The sequence below is a fragment of the Miniopterus natalensis genome, chromosome 8, assembly GCF_054644295.1.
Source record: "Miniopterus natalensis isolate mMinNat1 chromosome 8, mMinNat1.hap1, whole genome shotgun sequence".
Classification (NCBI taxonomy): domain Eukaryota; kingdom Metazoa; phylum Chordata; class Mammalia; order Chiroptera; family Miniopteridae; genus Miniopterus; species Miniopterus natalensis.
The window spans coordinates 82,525,256-82,544,858 of record NC_142088.1 but is presented as its reverse complement, the minus strand read 5'-3'; the positions used below and the strand labels follow the sequence as shown (position 1 = coordinate 82,544,858).

General features: G+C 39.6%; 1 protein-coding gene and 1 pseudogene across 2 annotated transcripts in view; both read right to left on the bottom strand.

Annotated features, from left to right (window-relative positions):
* UGGT1 (UDP-glucose glycoprotein glucosyltransferase 1) overlaps positions 1-19,603 on the bottom strand; it is a 143,153-nt gene that overhangs the window by 101,718 nt on the left and 21,832 nt on the right. For both annotated transcript variants that reach the window (XM_087819948.1, XM_087819947.1), the window contains exons 5-9: positions 9,537-9,649; positions 7,790-7,964; positions 6,584-6,680; positions 5,166-5,244; positions 417-517 (exon numbers count right to left, since the gene is read on the bottom strand). In XM_087819948.1, the coding sequence (XP_087676074.1) occupies positions 417-517; positions 5,166-5,244; positions 6,584-6,680; positions 7,790-7,964; positions 9,537-9,649 (565 nt within the window). The remainder of the gene's footprint in view (positions 1-416; positions 518-5,165; positions 5,245-6,583; positions 6,681-7,789; positions 7,965-9,536; positions 9,650-19,603) is intronic.
* On the bottom strand, positions 13,258-18,085 carry LOC107528563 (casein kinase I pseudogene; annotated as a pseudogene).

Genomic DNA, 19,603 nt, shown 5'->3' with positions numbered 1-19,603 from the left:
TTAAATTATGTTGTGGGGGGGGAAACTTGATGAATACTTTTTTGGACCAGAAAAGCACACATACATTCTCCCATGCTGACATGCCTCTGGCATTCAACAGATACAGTGTTTAGTAAATGTATACACAGAGACACGTAAAAACCAAGACAAATATGTTTCTATACTACAAGCTTATGCACCTGGTCAAAGAAAGATCTGGCACTCATTTACATATATTACTTCTGAATAGTATTATCTGTCTACAAAAGGACTTCCCTTTCTTTTCTGATTAATCATAATCACTATCTTTAAAACCTGTGGTACCCTTGGAATCATGTGAATCAATAAAACTACATTCAAATTCTACCTTTTGTTTGTACCACAAAATATAGTCAAAAAGTAGGCCAGTGACTCCTCTATGTTTTTATTTTTATTACCTTGCAATTGCCAAACTTTTAAAGGTGCCATTTCATTGGTGCTCTCCACAAGATGCTTTCTAAGTTCTTTCAACTGTCCCTTCAGGTCAGGGTGTAGGTCTCTGAAAGAAACATAAAATCAGTCCTTTTCACGTGTCTTTTCTTTCTCAAAGCACACTCAGAAGTTGGCTCCAATTTTATCTTCATGATTTTCCCCACTTGCATTAGGAAAATTCCTGCAGTATAGGAGAAAAAAATTAAAGTATAATTATTTTTCTTAAAAACTAGGGTAATATATAAAAGTGTAAGTTAATTTTAAAACCAATAGTCATTCTCTAAATTCAGGGAGGGAGACAACTGGAGCTGGGGGTAGGGAACAAAGGGACCTCAATTCCAACTATAGTGTTTGACTCACCTTGTTTCTTTCTTTTTTAAGTAAAAACACACATATATTAGGGGGGAAAACTTAATAAATTGTTGCTATCATACTTTTCTGTACCAAAGAACTATCAGTTCTGGATGGTAAGTACAATGCATGGGTATGTTATATTATTTTCCATACTTTTCTGAATCTTTATAATTTCTCAGGATAAAGCTGAATCTATATTGCTGCTGATCCCCACAAGAATAAAATTTGAGTTAACTAAGATTACTGGGTTTTGTTTAGTTTTATCTTGAAATATAGTACATTATTTTTAAAGCTAGTAAAACAGAAGATATCAAAAGCAAAGACGTATCATTTAGACAGGCAGATGGCTGATAGAGTCATCTTGTTCTTTTAAATGCTAGAAACTCAAAGTTTGTCATTCAATACCATTTCACACCTGTTTCAGTTGTATGGCATCAAAATTTCTTAAATACAACATGCAGAAAATTAAATATTTACTCAGACCCTTCACCTTCCAACAAATCCACTTCCCATCGGTCACTACAAACTCTTCTTCATGATAAAAATATCAAAAAATGGTCTAATTACTTTAGATAGCTAAATAACTATTCTGAATGCCCAAAATTTAAAAATGACTTTAATATTCTACATACTATGTTGTACTGTAAATAGATGAAATCATAATGCTATCCAAAAAACATGAATATTTAAAGAAATTCTGGAAACCTGGAGCCAATAAAAAATGGAACCTGACTGCATACTGAGACCAAAACTGATTGATGTTAAGCACAGAGAAATGTGCATATGCAAACAACGAACATAACATGTCCACTGTAATTTAACATGAACTAAGCCATCTCTGCTAAACTGTTAGCCTGGTTAAGGCATTTCACTCAGCCAAATGTTAAAGCAAGTATAAGAAACCAAGCCTACATGTATCATTCCTATATGATCCCTTTCTTTAAAAATAAAAACAAGGTACACTACAGACGGCTTAATTCAGATTTTCAGATAAAGCAGAACTCAGGGGTCTGAACAACTACTAAGTCATATCTGAAATAACTGCAACATTTAAAAGAAGAGCTAAGAAGATTTTTCAGCTGTAAAATCCTATGATACTTCATAAAATGGCTATGAAATTTTCTTCAAAACAAAACCATTTTCTATCTTCTTCCATACAGAGCAAATACTAATGAAATGCACTTTACTTGAACATGTGTAGAATCTAATACACATCCTACTACACCTCTTTCGCACTTTTGTCAGACTATGTTTAGCATGAGTAAATAGCTACGACCTCTCTAACTTAAAATACACTTGAATTCCTTGGGAAAATATTGACAAAAACAGCTATATTTCTCCTATTATGTGAATCAAAAAAATGGCATGTTATTTTATGCCATCAATTGCAAAGCCCAGAAAAGGAAATCAGTGTAAGCCATAGGCAGGTAGCCATAGTATCATTTAAAAATATGTGTTCGGGGGAGAGTTAAGATGGCTACACTCTAACAAGAGGCTGGGAGTGCCCTTGCTCCCAGGCACCGAATGGATTTACAGCTAAAATAGTGTGCGGTCACACTGAAAAAACAAGAGAAGTGTAACTGATTGGACATATTTTGTCTAAGGAACACTGAAGAAATAACAAAGAGACTGGTAAGAGGGGGAGTCTCGGAAAGGGGGAGCCCTCCCCCGCCCCCGCCAGAGCTGGTGCTGGGCTGAGAGGCCCGAGTGACAGTGGCTGCAAAGCTCCCTCCCCCTTGGGAGTGTGGCCTGGCACCCATACACAAGGATCCCAAACCTTGAATGGCAGAGACTGGAAGCAGAGACTGGAAGGAGAGTAGTGCAGCACCGGGCAGAGGGATCCAAGGGAACTGTCTGCTGGAGGCTGGGTCCGTACTTTCCCAGTGAAAGAGTGCGCCTACTGCTGGCAGCTCCAGCAGGAGATGTTCACCCGGAGCTCTGACTGCTGGAAAGGCTGTGCCCCGGTGTGTGGCTCCAGAACAGAAAGGAGCCTTGGGTTGCACCCAGCAGTAATTTAAAGGGACCCTCTGCTTTCCTGAAAGGCACTGTACACAGCCCCAGAAAGCATCTAAACTGTGTAACGTGGGGAAGGGGAAGAGGACTCTCCCACTGCAATAGAAGATTGGAGCTGGTTGCAGGGCAGATGGGGGATTTTTGATCTGCAACTAAGGAGAGCTGGGAGCACAGACGGAGCTGAGATTCTTGGCCCAGCTGTACTGAGATCAGCTGTGTGGAGAGATCAGAGTCTTGTGCAGGGCTGACTTTGTAACCCCTTCTGCTTGGACCTCAGGTGCAAGGGCACTGGGTCCACGCAAAGCAGGTTTTGTGTTTGTTTTTATTTTTGAACAGCATCAACCTGGGGGAAGGCTTACATTGGGGAGGCAGATGAGAAACAGCTGGGCTTTGTGACTGTATTGTGGGGAGGCTGACACAAATGCCCTGTGAGTTCAGCCAGCCAGTACTGGGAAAGGAGGGGTGGAACACGTCTACCTCTCTGTTAGGCAGGGAACACCTCCCCCCATAGGAAAGGGCTTGGATCAGCTCTCTGAAGCCCCAGATACTCTGGCTGGATGCAGTTTGGTGGGGGTAGGGAGAACAGCTCAGAGGAGGATGCTCCAACAGAGTAAAGGCAGTCTCTTAATAAATGGTGCTGGCAAAATTGATCAGGTACATACAAAAAAAAAAAAAAAATGACACTAGACCACCAACTTACACCATACACAAGAATAAACTCTAAATGGATAAAAGACTTAATTGTAAGTCATGAAACCATCAACATGATAGAAGAAAACTTAGCAGAATTTTCACCCATACATCTTCTAGGACCAGAAAAACAGAAAAAAATAAATGGGACTGCATCAAACTGAAAAGCTCCTGCACAGCAAAAGAAAACAGTATCAAAATCAAAAGGGAATCCACTGTATGGGAGAACATATTTGCCAATGATATATCTGATAAGGGGTTAATTTCCAAAATATATAAAGTACTCATGCAACTCAACAAAAGGAAGACAGACAATCCAATTAGAAAATGGGCAGAGGACCTGAATAGACACTTCTCCAAAGAAGACACACAAATGGCCAAGAGACATAAGAGAAAATGCTCAAAGTCACTAATCATCAGAGATGCAAATTAAAACCACAATGAGGTATCACTTCACACCTGTCAGAATGGCTCCATCAACAAATCAACAAACTACTCCTGCTGGCGAGGGTGTGAGGAAAGGGGAACCCGGTACACTGCTGCTGGGAATGCAGACTGGTGCAGCCACTATGGAAAACAGTGTGGAGGTTCCTCAAAAAATTAAAAATGGAGCTGCCTTTTGACCCAGTGATCCCACTTCTAGAAATATATCCTAAGAGTCCTGAAACAGGAAGAATCTATGCACCCCTATGTTCATAGCAGCACAATTTACAATAGCTAAGATCTGGAAACAGCCCAAGTGCCCATCAGTAGATGAGTGGATAAAAAAGCTGTGGGACATTTACACCATGGAATACTATGCGGCTGTAAAGAAGAAGGATCCATTACACTTTGAAACAGCATGGAGGGACCTGGAGATGATTATGCTGAGTGAAATAAACCAGCCAGAGAAAAATAAGTATTATATGATCTCACTTATATGTGAACTGTAATGAACAACAATAAACTGATGAATGAACTAGAACCACAAGCATGAAAACTTGCTTCTGATGAATCTCAGAGGGAAGGGGGACAGGGGCATGAAGAGATTAACAAAAGAACTCATATGCACATATGCATAGCCCATGAACACAGACAACAGGGTGGTGAAGGCCTGAGGTGGGGCAGGAACTGGGTGGTGAGGGGTAAAAGGGAGAGAGAGAAAAGGCGGGACATCTATAATACTCTCAACAATTTAAAAAAATAAATAGCCCTAGCAGGCGTTGCTCAGTGGTTAGAGCTACAGCCTGCACAGGGGATGGTCACAGGTTCTATTCCCAGTCAAGGGCACATACCTGGGTTGCAGGTTCAAAACCCATCTCTAGTCAGGGTGCACTCAGGAGGAAACCAATCAATCTGTCTCTCTCTCACCTCTCTTTCCCTCTTTCCGCTCCCTTCCATTCTCTCTAAAACTCAGTGGAAAAACATCTTCGCTCCTTGGGGTGAGGATTGAAAAAAATTAAATAAATAAATAAATAAATAAATAAATGTATGTGCTCAGAACAACTGGAGATCATCAACTGTGCTATAATCAAGCAGTCATCTCTTCCTATCAGACGACACATACAAAACACTCCTGGGAGATCTGTAACTGACAGCAGCAAGGAAGATGATGTTCAGTGTGAGGAAGTCTGGAGGTTTACATAGAGTAAGACCACTTCCCGAAAGAATATACACACCTTAATTTTCCAAAGAGAAATCCTTGAACTTCATCAATAGGATCATTATCACCGATCACTGTGGTGTTTACTTCAGTTCCTATAAAAGCACGGCAAATACATGTCTAATCGCTCAGACTGGAATAAAAACACTGTTAACCCCGTTAAGTCTGAGTAACGTGAAAAAAAGAATCAGAAAACACCTGATAGGATACCATTTAAAAGGAATAGCTAATTTTGCAATGGTAACAAACAAACAGAGAAAATTAATGTTTTTAATATATCTTATATTTCTGGAAAAAGTAAAAATCCACTTTTTTCCCTTAAACTTTGGAAAATTACATTAAAAATTTCAAAATTAACAACTTTAAAATTATAAACAATGGATTTTTCAATATAAAGATTATAAAGAATATGCAACCAGGCAACTTAATCCTATACAGAATTGAGAACAGAATGATGAGCTACTAGGCTATCTTCCATGTACCACGCCAATCCTTTTTATCTTTAAAATGAGCTCAAAAGAAATTTACAAAACTGCACATAAAACTTGTAGTTGAAATAATAAATTCAAAACCCTAGAGTATGACAAGAAGTATTCATAGTAAACTGTTTCAAGTGCAGAAAATAATAACCATTAAATCATTTGTTAATTATAGGATAGTTTAAGATTTCACATTGGGCCTGGCTGGGGTGGCTCAGTGGTTGAGTGTCAACCCATGAACCAAGAGGTCACTGGCTCGATTCTAGTCAGGGCGCATGCCAGAATTGCAGGCTTAATCCCCAGCAGGGGGAGGCAGCCAATCAGTGATGTTTCTCTCCCATTAATGTTTTTACATCTCTGTCCCTTCTCCCATCCTCTCTAAAAAAAAATCAATAAATGTTCACGCCCAGCCGGGCGTGGCTCAGCGGTTGAGTGTCGACCTAGGATCCAGGAGATCGGGGCTCGATTCCCAGTCAGGGCACATGCCCAGGTTGCGGGCTCGATCAATGACTCATCATTGATGTTTCCAGCTCTCTCTCTCCCTCTCCTTTCCTCTCTCTGAAATCAATAAAGATATATATATATTTTTTAATTTTCTTAAAAGACTTTACATTGGGCCACAAATTAATAACTATTTGTGAACTACGTATCATTAATAACAATACCTACTACTTATTGAACATTTTCTGTTCAAAACTTGTGCTAATTTTTTACTATACATCTTATTTCCTCCTCACAAATACTTTAAGAAGCATATATCATTATCTGTACTTTACACAGGAAAAAATTAGGACACAGAGAATTCTATGTTACAACTGCTCAGATGTAACAGAAAGAGGATTTGAACACAGGTTCATCATATTCCTAAACCTATTCTTTATCATTAAGGAAAAAAGTTCCTCTTTAACTCATATTTTTAAAAAAGAAAACACATTGGTCTCATTTACAAATTCACCTTTCACCTGAGTATCATCCTTGGCCTTGTACTCAGTGCTCTTAATGGCCAGTTCCACACCATAGCCGGAGAGATAAACAGGCTCTTTTCTGGGGGTCTGCAAGCAGAGCAAATATTCCACCATCACCACCGAGTTCTTTACATGTCAGTGCACAGAACATGAGTGTGTTAATGTTGTGTAGCCAACATGTAGGATTATGCACTCAAGATACACTTACACTTCAATGGGAAGCCTAGCCTCCTTTGGATTTTATATCCTGTCACACGTATGAGAATGGAGATTCTGAGGCAGAAGCAAAACCAGAGAAAGGAGCAGTTGAAAAGGCAAAGGGAACCAAACCATATGAAGAAATAGAGAAAGAAAAAAAGAGTTTCAGAACCTATGCAGCAGGGTTGAAACCAGTGAGGCTTCAAGCCCAGAGTGCTGTGTGGAGATCAAGTGTGTAAATGTGTGCATGTTTACATTTTTGACTGAATTCAAATGTCTTCAGTCAGGATTTGGGTGACCAAATGTCACAGGCTTACCACCATCCTGAATGAGGATGGCTTTTAGACATTTATTCTTTAAGACTAGCAACAGAGGATGGGAGCAGAGGATGGAGAGCAGCTGTCAAAAATTAGATATTAACAAATCTGTTATTGTTCATACAAATTTTCATTTAGAATTTTTATTTTACTTGCATGGACTTAGCATCCAATATTTATCGAGCTTATTAGGACACAGAAACTTTAAGGCTAACAATCTTTACATATAAATAATTTAAATGCTAAATGTTATACAAGGTTTCGAAACTCATTTTCAATCAATTCTGCCTGATTTTACCTCTAAAAAATCCTTCCTTTTCCAACTTATAAAAAGATTTTTTTTAAAAAGGTTTGGAAAGGAACTTAATTAAAGAATTAGACCATATTAAGTCTGCATACTATGTGACCGTATTAAATCTGGATCAAATTAAGCATAATTTACATGGTTCATTTTGAAATAGAATATAAACTTTATTAAGCTACTTTTTAAGCATAATTGTTTTACATTTCTTCACAAAGGCAAGCAAAGTAACTTCTATGTGTGCAAATAACATTTGATGAAAGTACTTAACTTCAAAGTAATTCAAATAATTTGTAAAAGGGAAAATTATTAGCTTATGTGGTAAAGTCATGCTGGGCAAATTAATATTTAAAACAGTTGCAAAATAAGTCAGTACTTACCGATATATAATGTCTGAATATGTAACTGATTTTGCCTGCATTGCTTTTTGATACAAGCTGGCGGTGGAAATTATAAAATGACTCATAGCCGATCTCAGAGTAGAAAATCACCACTGGACTCTCAGGACTAGATGAGGGGTATCTGTGATCGCCTTTGAACAATAAGGGTTTGGGTCTGAAAACAAATACCGAAAGCTTAAAATTATAAACTTAAAAAAGTTTTAAACAAAATGTAGATGCAGCAATGATAATTTAAGTAAAGATTATCAACATCTTTATGTAAAAGTATCAAAATCTTAAATAGTTTTCATTAAGAATGCTGTCAGGTATGAGTCTTATTTGTTCATCATTAAAAATAATAGTAAAAGTACATTACATAAATACTAGCTGTAAAATGCAGGCTTTGAAAATAATTGTTACCAATCCCTAGAGAAGGGGGAAAGCCAGAGAAAGATATATATCTAGATCTCATAGTACTAAAACTTTAATAAATAATTCCACCATAAATAGAACATAGTTATCTCTTTATCTGAAAACATAAGTACAAATAATGCAAAACAAGCACAGGAATCCTTCAAGCATATAACTTGCCAATTAGAGCATCTCCTTCCTCTATTGTCTTTCCTCCTATGATCTTCCTATTAATAAATTTAACATTTATTTTAAAACTTACACTCCAAAAACACTTCTCTAAGAATAATATCAAGATATTAATAGATATTAATGCATAGGCTTTATGATCTACCAATCTCTCTTAAGGAGGTTCACCTACATGTACTAAAGAGGACTCTAGTGAAAACAAACCTACCTACCTGTATAAATGTATAACCACAGAAAAGTCTAAAAGGGTATAAGCTAAACCATTAAAAACAGCTCCCACCTCTCAGAAGAGGGTACACTATTACTCTTTTCTTTACAAAGTCTTGTGTTATTGCTATAACAAATTAAACAAAAATTAATCAATTTTGTTTCCCCCAAAGGAGCACCACTTGACCACACAGTCACCCTGATCTGGCTAGAATGTACAACGGGTTTTTAGTTGTTACCCTGAGTAAGAAGCACTCATGTCATTTGCTGGGCAGAGGACAAGTGCTGGGCACACAACCTCACTAAAGAACTACCTCCACTGAAAGCACCCTGAGCACTTCTGATACAGCAGAGCAATGCCACAAAGACCATGCCATCCAATTTACAAGGCCAGTGGAGAGGGTGCAAAGCATAGTGCCCTAGCCAGAGAGCAAGAGATACTATTATATTTGGCCACTACAAGAAACTGACCTTTAAGCAAAAGCTAGCACATTAATTACCAATTTAATATTCAAATTAAGCTTGCAATTATTCTTTAAATCATTTACTTTGTCTGGAACTAATAATATCCTAAAATCATTATCATTAATATAATTACTTCAGGCACTGGCTTTAATACAGAGTATTCTTTACTAAGCTGACGACAAAATCTATGTAATTTCTCAGGTATACTAATAACTAAATAATAACAGTAATATTAAGTACTCTTATTATCTCCATTTTAAAATGCGACGAGGAAAGAAAGATTAAGTAATCTGACTACGTTCTCAAAACATTGTAAGCAATGAAGCTGGAATTCAAATCTAGTCAGTCTGGTTGCAAAATCCATACTCTAGGCCACTATACCTCTATACTACGAAACTCATTAAAGAATCAGTAGTCGTAATATAGAAGCAAGCACAATGAATGCATGACATTTATAGAGAAATTCACAATCTACCTTTCAGGTGCTGTTAGTAGAAGAGTCTCAAGGGTATCAAAATCACAGGTCTTCCTTCCATGCACTGAAAAAAACGAGTTACATCCTTCTGGTGGAGGTTCATCAGCTGCTATCTGTCATTTAAGACAGAAGACTTTTTAAAAATGACTTCTAACCAAGGACAAGATAAAGACATGAAGATTCCAAATAGCTAACAAAATAATAACAAAACATCAGTAAAAGCAAAAATTAAAATCTACTGAACACCCGTATGTCACAGGAAGTAAGAGCTTTCATGTCACTGCTTTCTTTGTATGATTTCACCTAGTTCCTCACATACAACCTGTGAGGAAGGTATTATTATTATCCCCAAAGAGAATTTTAAAATCTTCTCTCAGAGGACAGCAAAAGGTACCTAGGGAATATAATATGTACTCTCATCTTTGTAGAAAAGTAAGCTTGCAAATGTCAATTTTAAAATGCCAAAATATAAGGATGCAGTCCTAATTATGTACAATATGCAAACTAACATGAAGCCCCTCACTGAACTAGGAGGAATGACAGAGATCCAGAAAAGCAACTGGGCCTAAAAAAAACCAACAAAACAGTAAAAATGGAAAGATAAAATTAATGAGCACACTGAGATATTCAAGGGAGTCCTGGCCAGTGTGGCTCTGTGGTTGGAGCACCACCCATGCACCAGAGGGTCGAGGTTCGACTCCCGGTCGAGGGCACATACCTGGGTTATGGTTTGATCCCCACCCCTGGTTGGAGCAACTGGCTGATGTGGTCTTGCCCACATCGATGTCTCTCTCTCTCTTTCTCTCCCCTCTCCCCACCTGCCTTCCATTCTCTAAAAAGCAATGGAAAAAATATCCTCAGGTGATAAAAGATATTAAAGGGAAACACTAAATGGGATATGAGTTTATTTTAGAATGAAATGCATTAATGCCAACACATAATGAGACAAGTCAATCTGCAACTTTAATGAGAAGCACATTGAGAAGGGCAAGTGTGATATGAGAAAAGTATAAAATGAAAAGCACTGGTGTAAGCACTGATGTCACTAATGTAACATTTATCTATAAATAAAAAGTTAGGAACCCAGCCAGTGTAGCTCAGCCACTGAGCATCAACCTAGGATCCAGGAGATTGCAGTTTGATTCCTGGTCAGGGCGCAATCCCCAACAGGGGGCGTGCAGGTGACAGCTGATCAATGACTCCCTCTCACCATTGATGTTTCTCTCTCTCTCCCCTCTCCCTTCCTCTCCCTGAAATCAATAAAGGTATATATTTTTAAAAAACACCCACAGGAAAGAGAAAGAGGGAGGAAACAAGATGGCGGTGCAGGTAACAGCTGTACCCGCAGCCCACAGAAACCACACCAAAATTACCACTAAAATACAGAAGTACCATCACTCAGAACCTCCTGAAATCTAGCTGAACAGAAGCCCTACAACCAAGGAACTGAAAAAGCATCAATACCGGGAGGAGGGGCAGAGATGCGGGCGGATCAGGGCTGGATCGCTGAGATGTGGCTGGGGGACCACCCCCGGTGCCCTGGTTTAAACCCAAAGGACATCTCAGCAGTGGAGGTTTCCAGGAAGAGTGAGGGGGTCCCAGCCCCACAGCAGGCCCCCAGCCCAAGGCTCCAGGGCTCGGAAGAGACATCCCCACAACTCTGGGCTGTGAAACCAGAGGGGACTATCGCTGAGGGTCTCCGAGGGTGCGGGAGCCCCAGGCTTTCCTCTTGAAGGGCCAATTGCCCGGACTCACTCATAGGTGTTCCCTCTGAGCCCAGCGCTGGGCAGTAGCTTGAAAGGAGCCTGGGATACTTGGGGAGGAAATAACCTGCCTGAAATTGTGGCGAGATATGGGGGGGCAGCTTTCTCCCAGGCAGAGGAGCTGGCAGAGGCCATTGCTCCTTTGTGGAGCCCTCCCCGAACACAGCCGGCAGGCAGACAAAATATTTGCATCGCCAGCACCTGACTCACACCTTTGGCCCCACCCCATGATTCCCGGAGGCCCCACCCCTCCCCACCTGCAAGCTCATCCAAGCCATTTCCAGGGGCTTTTCTGTGCAAGTGGCCTCTCTAGCCTCATGCTTAGGACTTTCCTAAAATCTCTCCAACAAGTAGCAGTGTGGCTTGATAAGTGGCCCCAGGCCTGGCGCTAGTGGCAGGCTGCATTGGCTCATAGCTTGGCCTCTCCTGGACAATGCCAAGCCCAGCACAAGTAGCAGCCAACTATGGTTTGCTGTGTAGCTCATGCTGGGTGGCCCTGAGCAAGGCACTGGCACAGGCTGACTTTGCACCTCCCGGGAGGCCTCAGAGACAGTGCACCTGGTGGTCAGACTGGACCATGCTGAATTACAACCCAATCACCTCCACCAGTGACAAACTGAAGTAAATCCTGATCCATAGGGGTGTCTCCAGCACAGCAGCTCTTTGGCTGTAGCTGTAGCTGGTCCTCATAGCTGACTGGCTGGGGGGTCAATTCCTCCCAGTAACACCAACAGCAACCAAGGCTCAACTACAAGTCAGAGCACACAACCCATACAGGTGAGCACCTGGAAGGCACAGCTCAGGTTACTGGGGAGGCTGAGCCAATGGACCCTATAGGACACCTACTACACAAAGCCACTCTACCAATTCCAAGAGACATAGCAGCTCCACCTAATACATAGTAACAAACACCTGGAAGCAGCCAAAATGCGGAGGCAAAGAAACATGTCACAAAGGAAAGAACAGAAGAAATCTTCAAAAAAGGAACTAAATGAAATGGAGCCAAGCAAACTAACAGATACAGAGCTCAGAATTTTGTTTATAAGGATGCTCAAGCATATTATTACGAAAAGAACTGAGAAAATTGATCACATAATAAAGTGCCAATTTGAAATGAAGGCTACACGAACTGAAATGAAGAATAATTTTCAGGGAATCAACAGTAGAGAAGAGGACGCTGAGAATCAAATCAGCAATTTGGAACATGAGAAAACAACAATACCCAACCAGAGAAGAAAAAAGATAAAAGAATCCAGAAATAGGCAGCCCCTGGGACAACATCAAGAGGCCCAATATTCATATTATTGGGGTACCAGAAGGAGAAGAAAGCAAGAAATTGAAAACCTATTTGAAAAAATAATGACAGAAAACTTCCCCTACCTGGGGAAAGAAATAGACTTACAAGTCCAAGAAGCACAGAGGGTCTCAAACAAGAGGAACCCAAAGAGGCTGACAGCAAGACACATCATAATTAAATGCCAAAGGTTAAAGACAAAGAGAGAATCTTAAAAGCAGCAAGAGAGCCCTGCTGGGCGTGGCTTAGCAGCTGAGCGTCAACCTAGGTTCCAGGCGCTTGGGGTTCAATTCCCAGGCAGGGCACATGCTCAGGTTGCGGGCTGGATCCCCAGTCAAGGGCATGCAGGAGGCAGCCAATCAGTGGCTCTCTCATCACTGATGTTTCTCTTTTTTTTTTTTAAACATATCTTTATTGATTTCAGAGAGAGGAAAGGTGGGGGAGAGAGAGAGAGATAGAAACATCAGTGATGAGAGAGTCACTGATTGGCTCCCTAGCCCGCAACCTGGGCATGTGCCCTGACCAGGAATTGAACCCCGATCGCCTGGATCCTAGGTCGACGCTCAACTGCTGAGCCATGCTTGGCCGGGCGATGTTTCTATCTCTCTCTCCCTCTCCTTTCCTCTCTCTGAAATCAATAGAGATACGTTTAAAAAAAAAAAAAAAAGCAGCAAGAGAAAAGCAATTAGTTGTTACCTACAAGGGAGCACCCATATGACTGTCAGCTGATTTCTCAAAAGAAAGTTTGCAGGCCAGAAGGGAGTGGCAAGAAATATTCAAAGTGATGAAAAACATGGAATTACACGCAAGAATGCTCTACCCAGCAAAGCTATTATTTAGAATTGAACGTCAGATAAAGAGCTTCACAGACAAGAAAAAGCTAAAGGAGTTCATCACCACCAGACCAGGACTACAGGAAATGCTGAAGGGTCATCTTTAAGAAAAAGTTAATGAACAAAAGAATCTGACGAACTAAATAGATCCAGAGCCATTGATGCATGTAACAGACAATCATATTTCAGAGGGAAGAGGGAAGGGGGGGTGGAAGGTGGGACGAGATTAACCAAAGAAGTTATATGCATATATGCGTAACCCATGGACACAGTCAATAATGGGGTGAAGGCCTGGGGAGGGGGTGGGAGCAAAGTGGAGGGGGTCATTTGCGGGGAAAACATGGAACACCTGTAATACTTTCAACAATAAAGATAAATTTATAAAAAAAAGAAAAAGAAATAAATAAAAAGCACACACAAAAAACAAAAACAACCGAAGAATAGTATACCAATGACCTAGCTTCAATAATTATCAACACATGGCCAATCTTATTTCATCTACCTCTCTAGCACACATCACTGAATCATTACAACACAAATTCTAAGTAACATTTCATTTCATTTGTAATGTTTCAGTATGTCACAATAAAAGCTTTTTAAAATAACAATTATCATTAAAAAGTAATAAAATTCTGCATAAATAGCAACTGACAGCATAATTTTTCAGTCTTCCCAAGCTCCCCACAAAAACAAAGCAAATAGACAGCAAAAAGCAAAAACCAATGGACCACACTTATGAGAAGACTCGCTGGGAAGAAATCCGCATGATCTAAAACCCAAACGCGACCCAGGGCATGAGGACACCAGGGAAAAGGACACGGGAAGAGACTCGTGACCTCAGAGCAAGGAGCCCACAGCAGCCAGCAGACTTCACTGGCGCTACGGTGGGCCAATGGGTTTTGTTCAATCTAGTATCGGGAGCCAAGGGACTCACGGTAAAGTTTAAAGGGCAGTGAAGCCACTCTGAACTCTCAAACCCACAAGTGGGACTCCCTTCTAGGGCCCCACTCTAAGGAGAAATTGCTGAGAGTAAATAAAACTTTAACAGGACAGAAAGAGAGAGACAATAAAAGACAAGTCAAAATAAAAGTGCAGGAGGGGAACAAAGTTAGAAAATTTCAAAAAGCAAGCCACTGTTTTTCTTAAACCACCATTATTTTTTTAACATTTACATAAAATGAACAGAAAGGGGAGCCATGTCCATTTCTAAAAGTTAAGTAAAACCAATTTCACATCCAAAATGAGCAGAAAAGTCTCAATGTCAAATCCCACACAAAGCTACTGTAAGAAAAGGGGGAAGGATAATAGAAATACACCCTTATTCTTCTTGTGTTTTTTACAGAACGTTTTTAGTTTTTAACAAACTTGTAAACAAAAAAGCTCCCATTTCAAAATAAAAATAAAATCCCAGATTATATAGATGTTTATAGTGTTTACATTTACCTAAGCAACATACATATATTTTCAGTTTTAAGATGTTAACTAAATTTCTGTGACAAATATGCTTTTTTAAACTTTTTTATTTGAGAAGGAAGAGAGGGAGAGGCAGAAAGAGAAAAAGAGAAAGAAGAAAAGAAGCATCAATCTGTGTTCCACTTATTGATGCACCACTGGTTGATTCGTATGTGTGCCCTGACCAGGATCAAACCCAAAACCTTGGCGTATCAGGACAATGCTCTAAGCAACAGAGCTACCAGGAGGGCTGCTTTTTTTTTAATACCAAAAACATTATAGAGTCAATGCAAAATCCTAAGGATAATTAGTTGTCACTAAGTTGTTCTTAAGTCTTTACTTCAGATGCTGTTATTTCTAGCACAGATAAGAGTCTTTCATATGCTCAGACACAGAATCTCCGGTTGCTACCAAATCAGCTGGCCTGCAAACAACAAGCCAACTATTTTAACGATGTTTTAAGTGAACAACTTGAAAACCCCCCCAGGGATGGATAAACCCTAAGAACACACAACTGTGAGCACTTACAACCATCATAAGTATGGATGAAGACTGTTCACGCCATTTTTCTGAAATGAGATCTCAAAGCAGAAAGGTTCAAAATAAAAGATTTTAACAAATAATTGGCATAAGCACAATTTCTCCACCAATTTGTGTGTATCAACCATTTAGTTAACTTTTCTACTTGAAAAAATGTAAAGAAAACTGGACACCATGTTCCACTCTCAGTTAATGTTCACAATTACAGTGTCTACAACTTGGGACACGGCATCACCGATACTGCCCAGAGCCAGAGTATACTGAAATTCAGTTCTTTACACCAAGTAAATGGTTGCTCACAACCACTGGCTAGGGTACATATGAACTAAAATTTCTAGATTTGGAGAGAAACAAATGCTGCTCCAATCATCTGCACGGGGCTTCTTCTGCTCCTCGATTCATGCTTGGAACCCGTGGGGCTTTGGGCCTGCTGACCCTGCCCACTTGAAGAGGCTGCCTGCTGTGCTGCTTTCTACTTTAACATTGTCCAGTCAAATGCGTAGTCATATTGGTGGTTCAGGGTCCGGAAAAGAAAAGCTGCCTCAGATAAAAGTAATCCGGGGCACCCTCAAATGCAGCCCCCAACATCGGTTTAAGAACATGGCAAGTTGTGCAGGAAACCCCTTACGTAAAACTTCAACAAGAGTGGACATCTTTTCACATTTTTGTTTCTTTGTTGCAGCCTTTAGTCCCTGGCATGGCAGGCTGGTTCTATTAAAATACATGAAAACATATCCTATTGATTCCATGTCATCTTGGCAACTCTGTTCAATACCAAGATGTGCATTGATGCTAGCATATCCAGTGGTGCCAGTAAGATTTTTATCTTCTCTACATGGTATGTATTGTCATGTCCTGTTGTCTCTGTACTTTTGGCCAAACCAAAATCAGTAAGGGACAATTTATTACAGTGACGCCTAATACCCATTAGGAAGTTATCTGGTTTAATGTCTCTGTGTATCAAATTCTTTGTGTGCACATATTCAATTCTACTGATCTGGTCAGCTAACATAAATACAGTTTCATTAGAACCTTCTTGAACAGAAACTGAAAAGGCCTTCCAGGCTGGGTTTAACAAGATCCATGACTAGCACAGTTGTTTTGCTGACGGTACCACCATTATGTAGGGGATGCCAACCACACCTTGAAGAATTTTATAGTTTGCTCTCCAGCATGGGGATGCCTGGCCTTCTGAGATTCAAGCTTCAATGCCACTTCCTCACCAACGATGATGTTGACTGCCAGATAAATGTCCCCAAAGGAACCAGACTCGATCTTTGTACCAGATTACATTTCCCTCCAACAATGCCTTTGGCCTTTGAGCCGCTAGAGGAAGACGATGGCTGGGGCCAAGCCAGACAGCTCTGAGAGGGGGACAGAGGCCTCTGGCTGGTTCCGGGAGCCAGGCTGCAGAGCAGGGCAGCAGGAAACGGAAAACTGGCTTTCAGGGCCCTGAATCTGCCAAGGGGAACCTGATGACGGCAGCTCAGTCGGGGTTTCTTTTTGTCAGGCCACAGTCTGGGAGAGGTTCTCAGTTTTCTGGCTGGGCCACCTGGTTCTGGGCAGCCCTGGCTGCCTGCGAGGCGATCTCATGGGTTAGACAAGGGAAGTGGCGAGTCAGGGACCCTATCCTCCGCTTCCATGGCAGCTTCAGCACTACAGCTTCAGCCCAATACAACCCTATTTTTACAGATGAGCGCTACACGAAATTTCAGCAGAGACAGAAATCTTCTACACCTGCACTGCCTGATATGCAGCTGAAGAGCTTGATTTTTTTATTTCATTTAATTTTAATTGATTTAAACGTAAGCAGCCACACGTGGCTAATGGCCACCATATTGGACAACATAGCTATAGTCAATAAAACCACGTCAGAAATACATAGCCAAAGACAGTTAAATATGTAACCTAGTATTTCAAGCAAGTAAAAATACATTAAGAAAATTATATAAGATGTAAAGAATAACTTAAATCAGAATTAGAGAAACAGAGAAAAGAGGTGACAGGCTCAAAAAAAAAATTTTAAGTAAAAGAAAAATTATTTTAGAAATGAAGACTAACCCAGAATGAGCACAAACCAAACATAAATAATGATTTAAGATAAACAGAAGATAAAAAGAAGAAACATTTTTAAATAAAAAAGAAAGAAAGAAAAGAGAGATTCAAGGGAAAGTAACAAATAATGAAGCTAGGCAAAGAAAATTCAACATATAAATGATACTAATTCCAAAACAGGGAACAGAACAAATTTAAGTTTGTAAGGACTTTCTGGAAATAAAAAATGATTTGAAACTCTAAAACAGCATACTGTATACCTAAAAATTCTAGCCCAGAACAATCACTGCTACACTATATTCTAGTAAACTATGACTTTAAAGAAAAAGAAAAAAATCCATTGGGCTTCTAGACAAAAAAACAACAACAAAATAAACCGAGAGACTCTTAAGGAAAAAAAATTATACTATCATCTTTCTGCAAGAAAGACTAATATACTGAAGGTAAGTGAAATAATATACTTAAGAGAGTCAAGAAAGGAATATATAAACCAAGTATTTTATATCCAGACTGTTATATAAACATGCAAAAATTGAAGAAATACTGTTTCCATGAACCCTTCCTGAGAAACCTACCAGGCAGGAGTATCAGAAAAGCCAGATGACAAGACATTTGGCAAAAGGACTGGTGGTGAGCACTAAAGATATAAATTATTTACAGAACTAAAACTAAATGAGGATTAAAGGGAGATAGTATAATATGAAATGAAACATCTGTGTTCTAGGTAGAATATATTCATTTTTTAGAATGGAGGAGATGGAGAATAGGGATCACTCAGCCAAAAGAAAATTCTCCTACTGTTTTCAGCAAACGTAATTGTGGCAATAGTATAACTCTTGTTATTAATACTACTATACCAATAAGTAATATTGAGATAGTCTAATTCTATCATCCTTTATATTCTTGAAAACGAAGATTCTCAACGTGGAGGAAAAGAGACATACATGTATAACAAAGTAGTCCTCAATTGAAATAGGAAATATTAGTATGAACTCATGAAGTATTTCATCTTTACAGAGCTTTAGATACTTGGTCTTTAGATAAATATATGTAGCTATTTACTATCTCTGCCCATTTAAAAGGCCTAAGAACAATAACCAACCCACCGGCAATGAATACCCCTGGTGCCTAGATTGTGCTCTTAAAATACCACCCCCCATCCCACTCCCTAAAGAAAAACCCTTTAATGAGCCTCTTACAACAGCGATTTTCAACCTTTTTCACCTCATGGGACACACTAGCTGGTTACTAAAATTCTGTGGCACACCAAAAAAAAAGGTATAATTTGATTTTTTTTCATACAGGATGGCTACTGTTGTGTTGGCTGTTGTCATTTTTTTTATTTGACAATCTAAGGGAAAAGAGGTCAGTGACCTTGACTAAATAGTCAGGTATTCTGTGTTTCAAAATTATTGTACCACACTAACTGAAAATCTGTCTTAGGACATAGTTGATTGCTATCTGGGGCCAGTGATGTACAAAATGAACCTGAAACTGATAGCAAGTAAGGAATCTAAGACTACTAGGGTGGTATCAAAAGAACTCAGAAGGACGGTCATTTTCTGATTTCCCAAGTTAGTACAAAGCTATAGCAATCAAAACAGTATGGTACTAACACATAAACCAATGGAATTGAATAGAGAGCAAAAATAAACTCTCACAGTGTCGAAACCATTCAATGAAGAAAGGACCATCTTTAAAAATGGTGAAGGGGCCTAGCCAGGTGTGGCTCAGCGCTTGAGCATCGACCTAGGATCCAGGCAATTGAGGTTCAACTCCTGGTCAGGGCACATTCCCAGGTTGTGGGCTAGGCAGCCGATGAATAACTCTCTCATCATTGATGTTTCTCTCTCTCTCTCCCTCTCCTTTCCTCACTGAAATCAATAAAGAGATATATATATATATATATATATATTTTTTTTTTTTAATGGTGAAGGGAAAACTAGATATCTACACGTAAAAGAATGAAGTTGGACTCTAACTCTATAACAAAGTCAAAAATTAATTCAAAATAGATCAAAGACTTAATTTAAGAGCCAATACTACAGAACTCTTTGAAGAAAACAGAGAAGGAAAACTTCATGACATTGGACTTGGTGATGATTACTTAGGTATAACACCAAAAGCACA